Raw genomic sequence first — 21,584 nt, 5'->3', positions numbered from 1 at the left:
AGTTAATAGTTAGATATTTGTTAGATAGTAGTTAGCAATAGAGTAGGAGGAAGCTACAGATTGTTGCCAAGACTTGTGTTGAGTTAATACATGATTTTCATTGAAACATAGTGGATTTCTATGTTTGATTTCTACATGTAGCATGGTTTCTTGTTACTTCTCAAAGTTTAGATAAAGTTCATTGATTTTAATGGAGAAGTGCAATGATATGTGATGAAATTCTGGCTCATACTTTTTGTGGTTTGTTGATTGTAAGCTATAGTGCAAAGTTAGCTTGAATCTCATTAAGCACTAGTTAGATTGTGGATATTTACTTGAACTGCGCTAGTATTGGGTATTTGAATGAATTTTCATAACATGAAAATCCTTTGTTATCCTTTGGAGATTGCATTAGTTTTGTGTAGTTGTTCCCGCATGGCAAAGCAAAGCTTGATTATGGCATTCATCTATCAAAGCATCATCCTTTTTCATCATTGTCCTTAGGATTAGATTGGGTATTTGAATGAATGTTCATAACATCAAAATCCTTTGTTATCCTTTGGAGATTGTATCAGTTTTGTGTAGTTGTTCCCGCATGGCAGAGCAAAGCTTGATTATGGAATTCGTCTATGAAAGAATCATTTTTTTTATCATTGTCCTTAGGATTAGCTTAGATCTCCTTACCCTTATCTCCTTTTGTCTTTATTTTCTGAGCGAGTTAGTATAGATTCCATGTTCCAGATGTGTTCAAAGCGTAAGTCCCTTTGTGATTACTAGCAAGATCACATCATACACACTAAGTCTATCTCAAGCATAAAGTCGATTTTTTCATTGTAAACCTTGGAGTTGTCTCATTTGATCATATTCATTAGCATATGAGGTTTCTTTGTTCAAGAGAGGATAGAATACTTAGTATTTTATTCTGTTTTCGAAGTGTCCTAAAAAACACATCAACAGAGCCATGTTGGTACCTCATTTTAATGTGTTTGTCATGTACTTTCGAGTCAAAGTCTATACATATTAGGTTTGTATTTATGTCTTCTTTATTTCCATTTGTTGTGTGTTGTCCCTTCTTAAGTATGCTTTTTCTTCCAACTCCGCTCTTCCCTTTTTTCTTGTCAAACTTTTGAACTTTCCCTTATGGGTGTGCTCATTGTGCAATTCTCAATGCCTTATCTTATGGTGTTAGTCTTGTGATATGGCCGACCCTCGATACCCAATATTTTCCGTTCCCCTTCTAACCTCCTAGGATGTGTTGTATTGGTTTCATTAGTTTGTTTTTGGTGTCATCACTTTCAGAATTGAATCTTTCCTACCCATGATCATTGTTTAAATTTGAAGTTGTGGGTGTAAATGATGGCCAACCTCTTCAATTTTTGGAGGGTATAAAAGAGTGAATGTTATCATCTTGGAGCATCATCTACAATTAATCTGATTCCTTTTAGAATCCATTTTGTGCACTTGCATTTGAGTGTGGGAATCCTAAGACAAAAGCCTTAGTGATTCTGGAGGATGATTTCAAATAGAGTTCATATTTGACCTTCATTGGATGTGGACTCGAGTTGCATTGTATTGATATGATTTTACATTGCTGTTAGTATGAATTACTGTTGTAGTTACTGATATTGTAATGTAACCAATATTGTAATAAGACAAAGATCGAGATTTACACCTGTTATATGTTGTTCATTATAATAAGAATAGGAGTTATTTTGTTATTTGTTGCTTGAAATGTAATGATTGCTGATGCATAAACAGTAATTTTAATCCGAGTTGTCTAATATTTGATTGAATGCTACTACTAATAGTGTTATATTTGATTGAATGCTACTATTAATAGTGTTGTTATTTAAATAATAAGTGTTTGTTGATGGTTAAAATATCAGATTTACATCATTGTTTTGTCTTGGGACATCGTAGTGGTATCAAAGATGGTGATATTGCCAGCCTATGTATTCAAAGCTCAACCTTGCATGTTTTAGTTTAATGCAACTTAGTGTCAAAACAACTAGATATCACTTGAGTGAGATAAGAAAACAAAGCTCATTTGTAGAGAGTTTAGAGACTAAATCATCCCTTACATAATCTGTCGTAGAACACAATAGTATGGCAGAAAGAGAGGAGAATAAATGCAGACGATAACCTTGAGGGTTGGGCGGAAAGGAAATTTGACCCGATGATTGATGTGATGGCATAGTTGCTTCACAAGATGGATAGTAATATGAATGCGCCTAAACAGTTGATGGGTGAAGCAAGTGCTTTTGAGGGAATAATCTAGATATGCCACTTAGAGCTACACACAATGGACTATTCTTGTTTCAACTACAAGATCAATCTGACCTACTTTTTTGAATAAGGATGTGGAGGCTCTAGAACTTGAAGCACAAAACTCATTATCTCAAGATTTTAGGGTTTTTCATGTAGAATATAGAGCAATTATTGAGGAGATCTGAAGTGATACGTCACCAATTATATGAACATGAAGTCCTAGAATGGTTATAGACCTAAGCTTAGGCATATACTCTTTCAAACAGAAGTACAACAAGCTTTGGGGAAGTTGATACTCTACGAGTCTATCCATATGATGGATCTAATATATTCTCAACTTGTGCATGGGTTCATAAGCTAGACACATTCATGTCCCTCAGATCAATGACCAAAGATGAAGCAATCGAGTTTAAAACCTTGCATTTGGAGGGTATTGCACAAGTGTTGGTACCATGGTTTGACCACTCAAGGTCACAAATTCATCACCTCATACGATGAAATGTGCAAACTTTTGATTCAGATGTTTGATTGGAAGGATTCTAAAGTTTACTTCAAATATATGACTCATCTCAATCAGCGTGGTTTAGTAGAGAACTATGTAACAAAGTTTCAAAAGTTGCTGGTTATGGTGTTAGACATCATAGAGAAAATATTGACTATTCTCTTGATTGAAGGGTTAAGTAAGTCTCTAAAGAGGATAGTCAAGGCTTTTGAACCACCTATCCTACAAAGGCCATCAAGTGGGATCTAACATTGGAGACTGTTAATGCATTATAGCTCCTGCAAGATAAGTAAAACCATACTTATATATGCCATTATTTATACTGTTTAATCATGCTGACAATACTTATCTTGTTGTTGATAATAATCCATATATCAAACTTAATAATATTGCAACGTGTATCGGACTTAACTAAATGCTGTTGTTAATAGAGTGCCGATTCAAATATACAATGTGCCTTTGGTTATCGGGTGCATTAAGGCACCGATCCTAGTCATGATTTGCAATATGATTATCGGGGTTTATATGAACCAATTCATTATAGTATTTGTTAAGAGATAAAACAAACATATATTGAAAAGGCACCGATCAATGGGTGCATTTTAGGCATGACCGGTCAATACACCTATTGACCGGTTGCCTAAATGATATATATACCAACTGAATTCATTTGGAGAAGTCATAGAAAATATTAAATGATCTCTCTCCCACAGTCTGCACATAAATAAATCAGAATTGTTAGACACAAAATAATAAATTGCAATCACATAGCATTACTAGTTTTAAACTTGTTCTTCAATAGAAATTGAATATACTTTACATGGTATCAGAGCCACGGTAATTGAACCTAAGGCTATTCAATTTTGATAAATTCAAGAACAAAGTTATAAACTACATCACATTTCTAAAATGGCCAACACTATCAGATTCGAAGATAGACTCGGAGGTAGCGAAGATTTTTCAGCTTGGAAGTTTAGAATCAAAATGATTTTGAGAGAAAACAAAGTTGATTCATATGTTCAAAATGAAAATGCACAACCAGAAGATGAACCTGACAAATCAACATGGATTGAGGGAAATGAAAAAGCTATTAAAATAATAGTGGATGGGGTAAGAAATAACATAATGCCCATCATTAAAAAGTATGAGACAGCTTATAAAATGTTCAAAGCACTCGAAAGAACATTTGAGATATCAAATGCAAGTCGTACTTTGGCTTTGAAACGAGAGATCAATCATATCAGTATAAACAAAGGGGAAACAATTAACTCCTACTTTATGCGGATATCAAGCCTAAGAGATGACTTAGCTTCCCTTGGATATGAGATCCAAAGCAAAGAGTTAACACTCATTGCTCTAGATGGGTTGCCTAGTGGATGGAACACATTCGTCCAAGGCATCAGTGCTAGGTCTAAATATCCCAAGTTTGAAAGATTAAGAGATGACTGTCTACAAGAAGAATCAAGATTGAACAAGGTAGGAATAAAACAGAAGAATATAGACGAAGACTTGCAAGTCCTAAATACAAACACTAATAAAAAGTTCAAGAGGAAGCAATTTAGGAAGAGAAAAGCTCATCAAGGCAAGAACACTACAAAGAAAGACCTATCACATGTTCAATGTTATAGGTGTGACAAATTCGGACACTATGTTGCAAAATGCCCAAAGAAAGGAAAGCAAGCCACATTTGCCATAGTGAGGAAATCCAAAAGAGAAAATGGCTCCGAGAACTATGTCCTCTACTCAGCACTTACAAGCCATGCTTAAAACAAATCTAACTCATGGGTGATCGACAGTGGCTCATCCAGACACATCACCGGTTTTAGAGAAGTACTAGACTCCATGATGGAGGAGGATGATGAGGAAGTAACCATCGGAGATGATTCATCACATCCAGTCAGAGGAATTGGAACCTGCACCATCAAACTAAAGACAGGCATGTCATTACGACTTGAAGGGGTACTATATGTTCCTGGCATCAGAAGAAATCTAATCTCCATATCAGCACTAGAAGATCAAGGATACAGAGTGACCTTCATGGAAAACAAAGTGTTGGCTTGGCCAAAGAAATCTTCCATCAAGAACGCTAAGGTCATTGGTCAAAGGCAAGGCTATTTGTATGAGCTATGCACAGAGCCCAATCTAGCCTTGATCCATGAAGCCACTAATGCAAATGAAGTGTGGCACAGGAGATTAGGCCATCTGAATTATAGAGCTTTGTCAACTATGGGAAACCTTGTCACAGGTCTACCTAAGTTGAAGCAATATCATTCAGAGGCATGCAAAGGATGTGCCCTAGGTAAGAATACTAAAAGTACATTTCAGAATAGTACTAGGAAAACTAGCAAAGTTTTGGAATTAGTTCATTCTGATGTATGTGGACCTATGTCCGTACCCTCTCTAGGGGGATTCTTGTACTATGTAATTTTTGTTGATGACTACTCTAGGAAGACTTGGATCTACTTTCTGAAATGTAAAGAATCAGAAGAGATACTAAGTAGATTTAAAGAGTTTAAAACTTTAATAGAAAACCTCTCAGAAAACAAAATTAAAATCCTAAGAATTGACAATGGGGGGGAAAACACATCAAAACTATTTAAAGATTTTTGTAAAAATTCTGGGATTAAGAGGGAGTTAACAATACCTTATAACCCTCAACAAAATGGAGTAGCTGAAAGAAAAAATAGGACCATAGTAGAAGCTGCCAAAGCTATGATACTAGATCAAAATCTAAACTTGAATCTTTGGGCGGAAGCAACTAGCACTGCTGTGTACATACAAAACAGTGTTGGTTGAAAATTTTGTACACTTGGGGAAATATACAAAATTGTGGTTTCAACCACAGCACACGAGTAAAAACTCTCCTAATTAAGGGAAGGCTCCCCCTATCTAACTACAACTTGGAAAATAAAATGGGATGGGATAGCAGTCTTCCTTCTTTCTTCAAGAAAGACAATATCCTTTTCTCTTCACAGAAAATGATAGCGATTGAATTTGAACAACAGTAACTACTTTCAAGTGAAATGAGAGAAAGGAAATGAAGTCTCCTGAAAGTGCAAAGTTTTCCGTCACTTCCTTCGGGACGAGACAGCAATATCAAGCTCAAAGACTTGACTATTGGAAGTCCTATCTACCCTTTGCTATACTAAATTTTACAACGAATAAAAGATAACAGCTCAAAGACTGGAATAATCTATTCTTTTAACACAAAGACAAGAACTATTGCAAGCTCAAAGACTTGCTGCTATTTCTTATCAAATAGTAATTTTCCTCAAGAACAGACGCAAGTTCAAAGACTTGCTGCTCCTTCTAGAGATTTTCCTATTTTAATTAATCTTCTCTACTTGCAGCTCAAAGACTTCAAATCAGATTGGACTAAGCTCCTTTAGAAACACTTTGCATAGAAGAAATAAAAAGATTCAAACTCAAACATGTAGCTCAAAGACTCAAAACTTGAGTAATCCTTCTTTATTATTCTTCAAAACCTTCAATTCACATACATAAGCTCAAAGACTTCTTGCTGTAAATTTGGCATAGTTTTTGCTTGCTTTCCCAAAAGATATATTTACAATGGACCTCTCAAGTATTTATAGAAGAGGAGCCTTGAGAAAAAGGTGGGAGGATCCTAACTAACTTGAGAGATTCTCTCAACCACCAAGACTCATTCAATAAATAACTGAGACTTCATTAACTAACTAAGAGTCACTCTAACTAACTAAGACTTATTCCAACTACAGTCCTAATCGGACACAACTTGTAGTTGCCTTACATGTAATTACAAAAGTGCAAGTAATGTGTAACTTGCATTTTACAAAAATTACTTTTACATGTAACTTGTCAAAACAAAATTACAACTAAAGATTACAAAAGAGGGAAAATTCAACTAAGTGTTGAAAAACACTTAAGTTGCATTTTGTGAAGACACGAATCCTTGAAATTTCTGGATGCTCGCTTGTAGTTCCTCTAGATTCGGTTCATGGGTGTTCTTAGCAACAACCATAGTCTTCACAATAGTGTCGTGACAGTGGAGGAGTGCGGAATTGTCTTTATCCAGGATAGACTGGATCTCATGCAAAAAGGCTTGGTGTTTCATCAATGCTGGAATTGAAGCTGCCGAGAATTGTTCGCTCCTCCATTCATTATGAATCCTCATCTATAAATCAGCAAGAACCTCTTCTTCTGGAATCAGCTCTCCATCCTGACTTACTACATTGCAAGAGGCCCTTTCACATTGTGAGACAATACCTTGATAAACTTCATCCCGGAATCTCCTTGCATCACTAATCTCCTCAATGAGGGATTTAAGAACAAGGGTCTTGTTTTCCATGAGTTCTTCAAATTCCAAGTACATGACCCTGGAAGAGATGATGGCGTGCTCCTGCAAAATACTCAGCTGTTGTTGGGGCATGGTACGCCAGATTGCCAGACTTTTCTCAACACTTTCCAGATTCTTTTTGAAAGTGTTAGAAGTCTGATCTAGTTTCTCCTCAATGGTTTCCAACTTAGACATTATTTGAAAAATGTCTTTTACCACTTGTACACATTGATCATGAAGCTGATCAACCCAGGAATCCAGTGCTTGTACTTTCTGAGCAGCCCTTTCCACTCCACGAATCGATTCTTGGGAACCAGAAGAACATATGGAGTTACTCCCTTCAGCAGCAGGTTTTGTGATTTTATGAATGGCTGCCATAAGCTGTCGGTTTTCTTCTTCTAGCTTGTCTTTCTTCGCAAGAAGATCGTCACACCTTTGCACTAGTGAAGCAACATAAAACTGAGCATCATGTTTAGTGACCTCATGTGTTTGCTTACCCAATTCTACCCTTGTAACCTTATAATTAGTAGCTGACATTTCATCAAGTGGTTTATCTGCAATAGGTTCCACAATTTCAGCTACTTTCATCTTGTTGCTATCAACAGTTACCCTAGAGATAGTCTTTGCCTTCTTAGCAACTTTGGATCTGGACTGTTTGAGTTGCTGGTAGTCAAAGACATCAGGTGAGATCTCTTGCTTCTTCCTTTTCCGTGGTCACCTTGGAAGGAATATCCGTGGTCACCCTGGAAGGAATATCTGTTTGAACAGCGACCACAGTTTGCTCAGTTACCAATGGACATGAAGATTGCCTCATGAATTCTTCAAAACCAGAAGTGGAAGTATCAATTTCTGATAACTGAATGCAAGTGGGATTATCTTCAGGAACTTTCAACACACTTTCTTGTTGCCGATCAGGAGAAGGCTCGTATGCTGAAATGGGAACTGCATTCTGAGGAGACTCATCTACGAGCAAATCAGGAGGTGAAAGAGGCGTCTCAATGGAAACTGGAGGAATGACCTCGTGAGGCGAGTTTGAAACTGGAGACTTAGGAGCATCGTCAGATTGCTGCCCCTCTTCTGGATTATCTAGATCGATCACCTGAACATCGAACCGTGATTTCTTCTTCCCACGAATAGTCGTCTCCTCAGGAGGAAGCACTACTGCACGACTAACTCGTAACTTGATCCTTGTGCCTGAAGATGAAGCACCCTCCTTGTTATCAATCTGAATCTCAGACTTTCGTCCAAGAGGCCCCGTAGAATCATCTTCTTTACCAACCTTGATTTTGATAAGTCTAACAGCATTACTTTTCAGCCATGCGTTAGTGTTGGCCAAGATAGGCTGAAATCTGTCAAGGATGGAGACACACTCCTTGTGTGACCATTGGATCAAAGGAAGTGTAGCTTCCTCAACCCTTCGTAAAGTGTATTCAGGATCAAGTATATGCCCGTCATCGATCATCCCTTGTGGGATATTTGCCAAGTTCAAGTCAACAATTTGCTCAACAGTGAGCCTGCAGTAATCCATCTTCAGAACTTCGGTTTCCGTGCGGAGATCTACCCAAATGTCTTCAATGCGATGAACATGCACAAAGGATTTCTTGATCTTCTCCTTCATACCTCTATAATCAAAATCAGCTCTAGGTTTGAACCTCTTAAGCTTGATTTCCTGCAATTCAGCCTCCATGGCCTTAGCCTTCACAGATGTGATAAGGGAGTATCGACCAATTTTCAATGGGTTTGTGGTAGAGATCCCCATTCCAATCTTGTGTCTAGCAGACTGAAAAGTATGAACAACCATGATCTGTCTTCTCAACTCCATAAGAATTATCTTATCGGTTGGGTATCTTGGAAGCATGTATGGCTGACCATCATAGCATCCAATCCTCATATAGGTGAAGGTGGGAAATTGCAGGAAATAAACACCCATACTCAGACACCTTGACCCATGCCTCATCTGATACTCTTTTGTTCCTGAGATCCATGTCAAACTGACACATGAAATATCCAAAGAATGCATCTTGGACTCTTCTGAAATGCAGTCTGCTGGGTTTCAATGACAACTGGTCATAATATTCCCAAACTGGTATAAGCGAGCGATCACCCTTGGTAGAAAGACCTGGAAAGTGTCTAAGTGATGCTGCTAAATATACCAAATAAGAATTCATGAAGAAGGTCATAGTAGTAGGAACTGCTGCAAGTTGTTCGCACAAGGCATTGCTGATGATTTCACCCCATGAAATGTGATGTGACTGCCGTATGAACATAATGAATTGATACATCCATGGCTCAAAGACATTGGAGTGCTCAAGGCCCATCATCTTGCTGAGAAGAGTGATGGTGTCTCCTATCTCCCACTTGAAATCACAACGGTACAACTTGGCCCACCTTGAGAAGGAAGGTTGTGGCTCTTGGATCCACCTATTGATGTGTCGCTTGCAATCTTTTTCCCTTTTCACATAATACTTTGCTGCACTTTCTTTGGTGATTTCCATATAAACAGGTGCAGGAGGTATTTTGAAGACCTTCTCGATTGTATCTACATCAAGATGAATTATAGCTTCACCATCATCATTTTTAATGACTCTTGACTCCTTGTCAAAATGATGGGTGCATGCAAGAACAAACTCAGGTTCTAGGGCAGCCACTGGGAAAGAAGATGCATGATGGATATGGCTGTCCAACAGCCGCTGCAAGTTGTTATCTTGTGGATCTTCTACCCTGTTGATGAATTCTGCCCAGAGTCCCCAAACTCGCCGCGAGTCAGGCGAGTTCGCCGAGTTGGCGAGTCGAGCCAACCTCGGCGAGTTTTGCCGACTCGCCGCTCGGACTCGGCGAGTTTTGGGCAAAACTCGCCTGACTCGCGAGTCAGGCGAGTTTTGCCAAAACTCGCCGAGTCCGAGGTCCAGGACTCGGTCGCGCGATAGGCATAATTCGAACTTAAAAAAACAAAAAAAAAAAGAGCTTTTTCATTTGTTTTTTTTTTCCATTCTCTTTGGTATAACCCTAAAAGGTCTTTTAATTGTTATTTGTGAGAAGAAGAGAGGAAAAGTGAGAGAGAGGAAGGAAAACAAGAGGCCATAGGTTTGCAATCAGCAAGGAAGAAGAGCATCAAGGAGACCACAAATCACATTGGGGAGGCCATAGGCTTGCATTGAGAGCATCAAGGAGTCCAAAGCAAGACTTCTCAACTCATTTGAAAGAGGTAAGGTAGATTTTGCTTGTTTTTTTAAGTATGTTAATGGATTTTTTTCATTTGTTTGTTAATTTTTTTTTAGTTTAACAGTTAACTTTCCAAATCTTGAATGTTTTTATTTTTTTAGCTTAATTACAATGAGAGAAGTAGAATAATGGCAAAGTGCAAACCCTACATTTTTTTAGAAAAAAATTGTAAACATGTATTTACAATTTTATTTTTTTTTAAAGTAGGGTTTCTTGATTTTTTCTATTAGTTTATAACTTTATTAAATTTTCTTATTGCAGCAGCTTTCACGTTTAAAAAACATTCATTTTTCACAATGCCTAAAAAGGATGAGGCTTGGAAATATACTGAAGACTTTATTGGCAGACAAAAAAATCAAACAAAATGTTTTTTTTGTAAAGAAATTAATTTTGGTGGCATCAATAGATTTAAATACCATATTGCCGGCATACCTGGCCATGATATTGAGGTATGCAAATTACAAACTCCTGAGGCAAAACGTTTCTGTTATGTCCAATTAGAAACACATGAACAAGAAAAGTTAACCAAGAAGAGGCAATTGGAAGAGTTAAGTGCTATTGGCTCCCATGCACCCACATCCGCATCTGCATCCGCATCCGCATCCGCATCCACATCCGTAGGCTGTGTTGGAGAGGGTTCTTCCATGCCTCCCTTTCACCCTAGTGCTTTTGCTAGTGCTAGTGCTTCTGCTAGTGCTAGTGCTTCTACTTCTACTCCTCCTGGTGGCACTATTACCTTTGGCCCTAGAGTTCGGAAATCCAGGTTGGATAGTTATTTTGTGCCGCGTAGTACTCCTGGGGCACAACCCTCGCTTGAGGGTATGGGTTGGAACAAGGAGGTTCATGATGCTGCAAGAAAACAAATTTGCAAGTTTTGGTACTTTTGCAACATTCCATTTATTGCAGCCAGGTAATTCTTTTTGATTTGATTGCTTTAAGTTTAAAAGTAAATTTATAGTTTGAAGTTGAATTTTACTTTGTCTAATCATAATCTATTTGTGACAGGTCTCCTTATTGGCAAGGCATGGTAGATTCCATAACCATTTGTGGTGCGGGGTTTAAAGCCCCTACCGATGCTGAGTTAAGTGGCCCCCTCTTGTTACAAATGGTTGAGGATATGAAAGTTGAGCTAGAGGACCACCGACAGTCTTGGAGAGAAAAGGGTTGCACCATCATGACAGATGGTTGGACGGATAGGAGGAATAGAACACTCCTAAATTTTCTTGTTTCCTGCGGAGGTGATTGATTATGATTCATTCTAATTTGTACTTCCCTAAATGCATTGAATAAATTAAATTTTGATTTGTTGAAAGTTTGAAACTCTATTTTCAGGATCTACCATGTTCTTGAAATCTATTGATGCTTCCTCACATGTGAAAAATGCCACATACTTATGTGAGGCTATTGAGGAAGTCATACAAGAGGTGGGGGAAGAAAATGTGGTGCAGGTGGTGACAGATAATGCAGCAAGTTATGTTGCTGCAGGTAAATTTTGAACTTTTCAAGTCTTGATGGAGAGGCATCTATGATTATTTAAAATTTTCTTAACACATCAAAATTTCTAATTAACTTAAAATTGCTGCAGGTAAACTTTTGATGGAGAGGCACCCGAAAATTTTTTGGTCTCCTTGTGCGGCCCATTGCCTTGACCTCATGTTGGAGGATATTGGTAAGCTTGAATGGGTGAAATCAATAGTTGAAAGGGCCAAATATATCAGCAAGTTTATCTACAATCATGCATTGGTCCTTAGCATTATGAGGCAATACACGGGGCAAAAGGAGTTGGCTCGTCCAGGCATCACGAGGTTTGCCTCAAACTTCCTCACACTGAAATCCTTGATAAAATCAAAGGCGGCTTTGAGGCGTATGTTTGTTGGTGAGGAGTGGACTTCCTCATCCTATGCTACAACCACTGCAGGGATAGATGTGGTAAATTGCATTTTTGATGAGTCAGGTTTTTGGACCCCCTGTGGAGAAACCGTGCAGGTAAATTTATTACAATTTAACATTTAGTATCTACTATCTAGTATCTACTATTTAGTAATTTAATTTTAATTTATTAACAATTTAACTTTGCAATTTTTCTTTTTTTTTAATTTAATTTGTGACTTAATTGTTTTTGTTTAACATTATGTGTAGGTCACTGAGCCCCTCGTAGTTCTCCTACGAGTTGTTGATGGGGAGAAGCCCTCTATGGGCTATATATATGAGGGTATGGATAGGGCCAAGGAGGCCATTAGGTCCATATATGCAGGAGATGAGGATAAGTATGGCCCCATTTGGGAGATTATTGATAGGAGATGGCAGAACCAGCTTCACAGGCCCATCCATGCAGCAGCCTATTACCTCAATCCGGCATTTCGATTCCGTGATGACTTCAAGGCAGATGAGGAGGTTCTTAGTGGCCTGTATACAGTGGTTCAAAAGTTGTGTACTGATGGCACAGCCTCAAGAACAACGCTCCAGCTGGATAAATATAATAATCGAGAAGGGGCAATCTTCTCAAGCAGCATGTGCATAGAGGCTCGAACACAATTGCAGCCAGGTAGAAATATATGTAAACTTAAGATTCTTAAGTTTATGGCTTATGCATTTTAATTTTTTATTTTATAATCTAGCCTTAAAGTTGGAAATGAGTTTGATTTTTTTTTCTTTTTCGTTATTTCAGATAGATGGTGGCAAATGTTTGGGCCCTCAACCCCAAACCTTCAAAAAATTGCCATCCGTATTTTGAGCCAGCCATGCAGTGCTTCTGGATGTGAGCGCAATTGGTCAATGTTCGAGCACATCCATTCGAAGAGGCGTAATAGATTGTCTGTGGAGAGGTTGAATGATCTTGTTTTTGTTCATTACAACCTCCGTCTTAGGACCAGACAGATTTTGGACACTGACTCCTCTCCGATCACTTTAGCGGAGATCGATCCAGAGTCTGAGTGGATCACTGAGTCTACCGATCCCGTCTTCACTGAGGAGGACCATGAGTGGGTTGACCAGGCAGACAGAGAGGCTGAGGCTGTGGCTATGGCAGAGGAGGAGGATAGAGCACGATCCGGCATAGGCACCTCACAGGCGGAGACTATGGCTTCTCAGTCATCCAGGACCTACCTTAGACGCATTTGTAGGAGGCAGACAGACTACTCTGAGGCTCAGGATTAGCTAGAGCCTGAGCCATAGACTTGTTTTTGTTTACAGTTATATATATGTTTGGGAACATTTGATGTCATGGATTTTATATACATTTGACAACATTTATAACTCTATATATCTATGTTTTCTATTTCCTTCAGCTACAATTTACATTTCTACGCATGTGATGGATGTATGTTTATGTATGTGATCAAATCAGCTTCTATTTGATGATGTTATAGTGTCTTTAAGCTTTATTCAATAATGGGTGCATGAAACAAGTTTTAAATCGTTAAAAATCTCTAAATTTCAAGGGTTTTTTATTTTGCCGAGTCATAGCCGAGTCGTCGCCGAGTCATAGCCGAGTCACGAGTCGAGTCGGCCTTGCCGAGTCCGAGCCGAGTCCGAGTCTGGGAACTTTGATTCTGCCATATCAACGTGCCCTATCTCCATGTCCCTGATGCGATCCAAAGGAGAAGAAACCTGGGAAGGTGCAATCTCATTCTGATATTTGTCATATTTGTATTTCATTTTCTTTGGAGTTGGAGATGCCGACAAATCTGACATTGATTGTGAACCTGGAATGCTGTGATGAAGACTTAAAAGAGTTAAGGCAACATCATAGTCAGCTGCAAATATCATTCTTCCTTCTTCAAATGGGTAAAACTTTGATTTCTAAATTTCATGGTTTTGAGAGAGGAAGAGGGGAAATATGTAGAAATGGGAAAATCTTGACTTTGACCAATTTCGGATCTTGGGAGAATTTTTGCAAGTATACAAGTTGGAAAGGACATACATGCAATCGGGGTTTTAAAACCCGAATACAAGTACACTTGTAAATTCGAAAATGGAGAAATGGGCGAAAGAAGAGATTTTGACTTGCGGGAAATGATGGAAATGGAAAGTACGGATATGGGGAACATGAATGGATAGAAATGGGGAAATTCGGGAAAGTCATTTTCATGAAAGTGGGAAGAACTCTTCAACATGTAATCCGGTTTTTAAAACCCGAATTTGTAAGGGAGGGGTATTTCACACTTTTCAACTTGGAATATTAACCAAAAATGGTTAAATTCCTTAACCGTAGGGGAAGAACAAGAATTTTCAGTGAACTTGTAATCGAGATTAAAAATCCCGAATACAAGTTAAGAGGGAATTTTGGGAAGAACAATGCAATTCAACAATTGCATATCAAGGGGAAGATTTCTTTCACAAAAACCAATTTTTGGGGGAAGAACATCACATGCCAAAAATGCAACTAATAACGAAAAATAAAGAAAACAAGAAAATAATAAAATGAAGGGAAGAAAGGAAAGAGAACATACCTTTCTTAAAAATGCAAAATGCTTCTCCAATAATGCAACAATTCTTGGAATGAAGAAGCAAAACCGGTAAAAAGGAGCAATCCGGAATGTCAAACCCTTATCACTTTTTTGTAAAAATGCCCCAAACTGATAAATGTAGCAGCAATCTCAAACTTGGAGGACCAAAATGCCAATGAGAGTGTGCATCCAAGTTTATTAGAGCAAAACGCCTAAGGAGGAAGAAGAAGCAATGATGCCGAATGTTGAAAACGTTTGCCAAAGGGAATCACGTGAAAAACGTGGCCACCATTATAAACTCCAACGGCATCATTAAATGGTTCGAAAATCCTCTCACCCTCCACGCCTAGGTAGGAAAAGGCAAAACGATTTAGGAGAGTGGATTAAAAACTCCCAAAAAGTGGATTAAAAGAACCACGTTTTGCTGATTTGGCACCAAAAACCAGCAACAATAAACTCTAAATGGCGAAAAATGTGTTTGTGAAAGCATGAGAATAGGATAGAATCCTAAACGCCTTGCATCTCCAGCAAATCTCCCCAAAAAATTGCTTTGACATCTTCAACAAATCCATTTTCCATGCAAATCGGGTTTTAGAAGACACATGACAAGTTCGAATTGCCCAAAATGAAGCAAATCAGGTTTTAGAGAGAAAATAACAAGTTTTATTTTCACTTTTTCCACTTACATGCCAAAATCGGGTTTTTTAAGACAAATGGCAAGTTTAAAAATTCACTTTTTCACTTACCAAGCCAAAATTGGGATTTTTTGGACAAATGACAAGTTTAAAAATTGTCAAAAATGCACTTGCAAGGCAAAATCGGGTTTTTTGGAGCAAACAGCAAGTTTAAATACTTGTAAAAGGGAAATAAAATCCCTACAACAAGTTAGAAACACTTGCACATATGTAATGGGGATTTAAAATCCCTATTACATGTAAAAACCATTAAAGTAGGGGTTTTTTGAACAAACTGCAAGTTTACTTGCAGTTGAGCCAAAAAATCCCTATTTTAACTAAAAATGATCAAAAAACAATAAAAAGATAAAAACATCAAAGGGGAAACTTAAGATAAATTACAAGTAACATATTTGAAATAAAAGTGCACATGTAATTGGTCAAAAACTCCCCTGCAAAGACCAAAACAATGAATATCATTAAAACTTGCAGTTTGAAGAAAATTCTCTACCTGCAGTCGAGGTTTTAAAACCCGAAATTGAAGGAAAGACATAGCAAACGAACCCAGAATTGGACGAAATTCGAAACGTAGTTTGAGAATGGACCAAGGATTAAGCCAGTCCAAGGATTAGTCGAAATTCTGCCTCGGGAAGCGTGCCATAGAGTAATTTTTTTCATGTTTTCATAAAAATTTCACCGTAGTGGTCCTTCATTTTTGGAAACAAAAATGAGGACAACAAACAGATGTCCTCATTCACACCTTGAAGATAAAACTCCTGAGGAAGTCTTTACCAAAACAAAGCCAGATATCAGCCACCTTAGGATATTTGGGTGTCCTGTCTATATACATGTACCTAAAGAGAAAAGACTAAAACTAGAGCCCTCTGGAAAAAGGGGAATACTTGTAGGATATAGTGAAACTTCTAAAGCTTACAGAATCTATGTACAAGGGTAGAAAAATATTGAACTCAGTAGGGATGTAATCTTCGAAGAAGATTTAGCCTTCAAAAGGGCCCAAAATACAATAGAACTTGAAATCTATAATCCTACTCCTAACCTAGTAGAAGATCCTACTTCTGAGCTTCAGAGGGAGTATCTTGAGGAAACTGTAGGGGAAAGACAACCCTCCTATAGAAAAACTCAAGAAAAGACCACTATGGGCCACCAAAACTGTAGTAGAAGCTCAGAAGTTCGCTGCTCCATCAGGAACCTTCAGGGAAAGCAAGAGGCCTAAAAGGTTCACCAACTATGTTGCCCTTATGAATGATCTCTCTAAAGCTGAACCAAACAATCTATCAGATGCACTCAAACATCAAGTATGGAAAGATGCCATGTCTGAAGAATATCAGTCCATTATGAAGAATGATGTTTGGGAGATTGTTCCTAGACCAACCAAGAAATCTGTTGTGTCTTCTAAATGGTTGTTTAAAATCAAGCATGCTGCAGATGGCAGTATTGAAAAACACAAGGCCAGATTTGTAGCTAGAGGGTTTTCACAGAAGGAAGGAATAGATTATGAAGAGACATTTGCACCTGTTGCCAGGTATACATCAGTAAGAACTATACTAGCCATTGCAGCAGCAAAGGGGTGGAAGGTACATCAGATGGATGTAAAGACAACATTTCTAAATGGCGAGATCTCAGAAGAAGTCTACTTAGAGCAACCTGAAGGGTTTGAAATTCATGATACAGAGTCTCATGTGTGTAGACTCAAGAAAGCTCTCTATGGGCTCAAATAGGCTCCCAGGGCCTGGTATGAAAGAATTGACACCTATCTCTCAAAGCTAGGTTTCTCTAAGAATGATGCAGATCCTAATCTCTACCTCAAAAGAAATAAAGGTGATATGCTAATATTGATTTTATATGTTGATGACTTATTAATCACAGGAAATGATCACCTAATAGATCAATGCAAGAAAGATCTATCCACAAAATTTGATATGAAGAACTTGGAGCTTCTTCATTACTTCCTAGGAATGGAAGTATGGCAGAATTCTGATAATATTATACTGAATCAAGGGAAGTACACCTTGGACATATTGACGAGATTTGGAATGCTAAATTGCAGGCCCATGACCTCTCCTATGGAAACCAACTTCCATAAACTTAAAGAAGCAGCTACAGAGTCAAAACCCACTGACCCTACTCAATATAGGCAGATGATTGGGTCCCTGATGTATCTGGTAAATACAAGGCCAGATATCTGTTATGCTGTTAATGCTCTAAGTCAGTTCATGTATGAACCTAAGGAGATACACTTGGTTGCAGTAAAACATATAATGAGATACTTACAAGGTACTCTAAAGCTTGGTCTTAAATATGAGAAAATTGACATAGACCTACATGGATTTACAGATTTAGATTGGGTTGGTAGTGTGATTGACAGAAAGAGCACTTCAGGGTGCTGCTTCAGTTTAGGTTCAACCATGATATCCTGGATCAGCAGAAAACAATCTTAAGTAGCTCAAAGTTCCACTGAGGCCGAATATATTGTAGCTTCCATGGCTGCCCGAGAGGCAGTATGGCTTAGGAAGTTGCTTGTGGGATTGTTTGGAGAACCTATGAAACCTACAGTTATTCAATGTGATAATCAAAGCTGCATAAAACTCTCTGAAAATCCGGTATTTCATGACAGGTCCAAACATATTGAGATTCCATACCATTATGTGCGAGATATGGTTGACAGGAATGTGATTAAATTAGAATATGTGTGTACAGGAGATCAGACTGCAGATATTCTGACCAAACCTCTTTCCAGAGTGAAGGTTGATCACTTCAGAAAGGGCTTAGGTATGATAGAAAGGTAATCTGCTTTGTAAATCTATACTTACATACATTTAAGATGTTTAAAGTGTAAACTTCTTTGTCATGTTTGGACAATCTTTGGTTTTCTTTGCCACCTGTGTTCATATCTAAGAGGTGACGATCTCTCAGATACTGAACACTTGTATGTAGACATCATAAGGTGACGATCTTATGGTAGTCAAACCAGCGATCATGTTGGATCTCTGGTAAGTCATGGATGTGCTATGACTGTGTTGTGATAAAACATTTATAAAATGTTATTGCACTTATCACAACCTGGATATGATGAGAATCTTAACACTTCTCATATGGTTATCCTTGTATTGCATGTTTAGGCAATACTGATATCACATGCTTAGGTGATATCTCAACCAATGATCATGTTGGATCTCTGGTAAGTCATGGATGTGTCATGACTGTGTTGTGAGAAACATTTATAAAATGTTATTGCACTTATCACAACTTGGATATGATGAGAACTTAACACTTCTCATATGGATTATCCTTAAAAGTATTGCATGTTTAGGCAATACAGATATCACATGTTTAGGTGATATCTTGATAAATATTTGTATCACATGCTTAAGTGATACTTTATAAACATGCTCAGGTGATGTTCTTTTATTTTTCATATCATATGTTTTGATGATATTTCACATGATATAGATTTTGATGACTGACATTGTCTTTGTTATGAAAGAGAAATGTGATGCAGGTTACCTATCTTCCAGAGCTAAGAGGGAGTGTTAATGCATTATAGCTCCTGCAAGATAAGTAAAACTATACTTATATATGCCGTTATTTATACTGTTTAATCATGCTGACAATACTTATCTTCTTGTTGATAATAATCCATATATCGAACTTAATAATATTGCAACGTGTATCGGACTTAACTAAATGCTGTTGTTAATAGAGCGCCGATTCAAATATACAATGTGCCTTTGGTTATCGGGTGCATTAAGGCACCGATCCTAGTCATGATTTGCAATATGATTATCGGGGTTTATATGAGCCGATTCATTATAGTATTTGTTAAGAGATAAAACAAACATATATTGAAAAGGCACCGATCAACGGGTGCATTGATCGGTCATGCCTAAAAGGCATGACCGGTCAATACACCTATTGACCGGTTGCCTAAATGATATATATACCAACTGAATTCATTTGGAGAAGTCATAGAAAATATTAAATGATCTCTCTCCCACAGTCTGCACATAAATAAATCAGAATTGTTAGACACAAAATAATAAATTGCAATCACATAGCATTACTAGTTTTAAACTTGTTCTTCAATAGAAATTGAATATACTTTGCAGAGACTTCGATGTGGAAGAATAAGTTCTAGAACAAAACCTTAATTCCAAAGAAGCTTTTTCACAAAAATGTACATTAGACCAAGAGTCTTCCATCAAGACTAGACATTGAGGCAAGGAATGAATTGAGAAGAAGTTGTGCTTCAATTGCAAGGAGCCATGCCACTTTTACATAGATGTTTTGGGAAAGGACAAGTGTATTACATTGAGGTAAGGTATGATGATGAATTGAGGTTTGAGGAACTCGAACCATAGAGTGAAGAAGAATCCAAACAAGTTATGGGAGAAGAAGATCAACCAAATGAAGAAGAGGTCATCTGGGGGGGCACTCTTGTAATGCTCTTTGGTACTCCAAGGTATAACCCTTTTTGCACCCTAGGGGTCCTATGAGGTCAAAAGGTGATTGTACTCATTGACATTGATGCCACTCACAACTTCATTGACAAGGGACTAGGGGTCAACTGAAGCCTCAAGATGGACTTTAAAGGATTTAGTATTATGTTGGCTGATAATTTATCCATCCAATGCAATAGGAAGATCTCCTAGCTGAATCTTAATTTAGGAGGATATGATGCGAAGGATGACTTCTATGTTGTTGACATAAGAGACACAATTATGATCCCACTATTCAAATCAGGCTTGCAAAACTCGGCGAGCAATTCAAAAACTCGCGAGTAATCGCGATCCATAATGCCGCGCGAGTTAATCGCAGAAATACTCGGGCCGATTTTTTTATATACTCGCCGCGATTTTTTTGGCAAATAATCGCCGTTAATGGCCAAAACCCGCCCGAAACGCGGCACAAAATGCGAGAAAAACGAGACTTAAGTCGCAGGCAAAAAAAAAACCGAAGTCTTTATTCCATTTCGCGGCTCGCGCGACTCCGGAAGGCAAAAAACGCCACGCGATTTGCATAGGGTTTGCATTTGCACGCACGACCAGGTATCTTTTTGTATTGTTTTATTTCGAATACACAGTCATTTTGACTGTGTAATACACAGTCATTTGAAATGACTGTGTATTACACAGTCAAAATGACTGTATTGTTTGCATTTGCACGCACGACCAGGTATCTTTTTGTATTGTTTTATTTCGAATACACAGTCATTTTGATTGTGTAATACACAGTCATTTGAAATGACTGTGTATTACACAGTCAAAATGACTGTATTGTTTGCATTTGCACGCACGACCAGGTATCTTTTTGTATTGTTTTATTTCGAATGACTAAGACTGTGTAATACACAGTCATTTGAAAATGACTGTGTATTACACAGTCTTAGTCATTTCAAATGACTGTGTATTACACAGTCACAGTCATTTCAAATGACTGTGTAATACACAATCATTAGTAATTACAATTTACAGTCATTTCAAATGACTGTGTATTACACAGTCATCAGTCATTTGAAATGACTGTGTAATACACAGTCATTTGAAAATGACTGTGTATTACACAGTCACAGTCATTTCAAATGACTGTGTAATACACAGTCATTTCAAAATGACTGTGTATTACACAGTCACAGTCATTTCAAATGACTGTGTAATACACAGTCATTTCAAATTTTTAAATGACTGTGTATTACACAGTCATCATTACACAATCACAGTCATTTCAATTTTCAAATGACTGTGTAATACACAGTCATTTCAAATTTTCAAATGACTGTGTATTACACAGTCATCATTACACAGTCACAGTCATTTCAAATGACTGTGTATTACACAGTCACAGTCATTTCAATTTTCAAATGACTGTGTAATACACAGTCATTTCAAATTTTCAAATGACTGTGTATTACACAGTCATCATTACACAGTCACAGTCATTTCAAATGACTGTGTAATACACATTCATTTTCAAATGACTATGTATTACACAGTCATCAGTCATTTGAAATGACTGTGTAATACACAGTCATTACAGTCATTTCAAATGAGAAATGACTGTGTATTACACAGTCATTTTCAAATGACTGTGTAATACACAGTCATTACAGTCATTTCAAAATTTCAAATGACTGATGACTGTGTAATACACAGTCATTT

At 37.7% G+C, this 21,584-nt stretch overlaps 2 protein-coding genes across 3 annotated transcripts in view; both read left to right on the top strand.

Annotated features, from left to right (window-relative positions):
* Positions 1–21,584, top strand: part of LOC131045104 (uncharacterized) — a 153,384-nt gene that overhangs the window by 28,472 nt on the left and 103,328 nt on the right. The window lies entirely within an intron of this gene.
* On the top strand, positions 10,020–13,572 carry LOC131064328 (uncharacterized). 2 transcript variants are annotated; one of them, XM_057998435.2, is made up of 7 exons: positions 10,020–10,269; positions 10,551–11,196; positions 11,292–11,524; positions 11,619–11,771; positions 11,872–12,272; positions 12,426–12,831; positions 12,955–13,572. In XM_057998435.2, the coding sequence occupies exons 2-7, from the start codon at positions 10,583–10,585 to the stop codon at positions 13,440–13,442; spliced, it is 2,295 nt and encodes a 764-aa protein (XP_057854418.1). In that variant the 5' UTR covers positions 10,020–10,269; positions 10,551–10,582; the 3' UTR covers positions 13,443–13,572. The 2 variants fall into 2 exon arrangements, with proteins under 2 accessions (XP_057854418.1, XP_057854417.1); XM_057998434.2 differs by having other exon boundaries at positions 10,548–11,196.

The sequence above is a fragment of the Cryptomeria japonica genome, chromosome 3 (genome assembly GCF_030272615.1).
Source record: "Cryptomeria japonica chromosome 3, Sugi_1.0, whole genome shotgun sequence".
Lineage (NCBI taxonomy): Eukaryota > Viridiplantae > Streptophyta > Pinopsida > Cupressales > Cupressaceae > Cryptomeria > Cryptomeria japonica.
The sequence above is the reverse complement of the archived record's forward strand: the minus strand, read 5'-3'. Positions and strand labels throughout refer to the sequence as shown.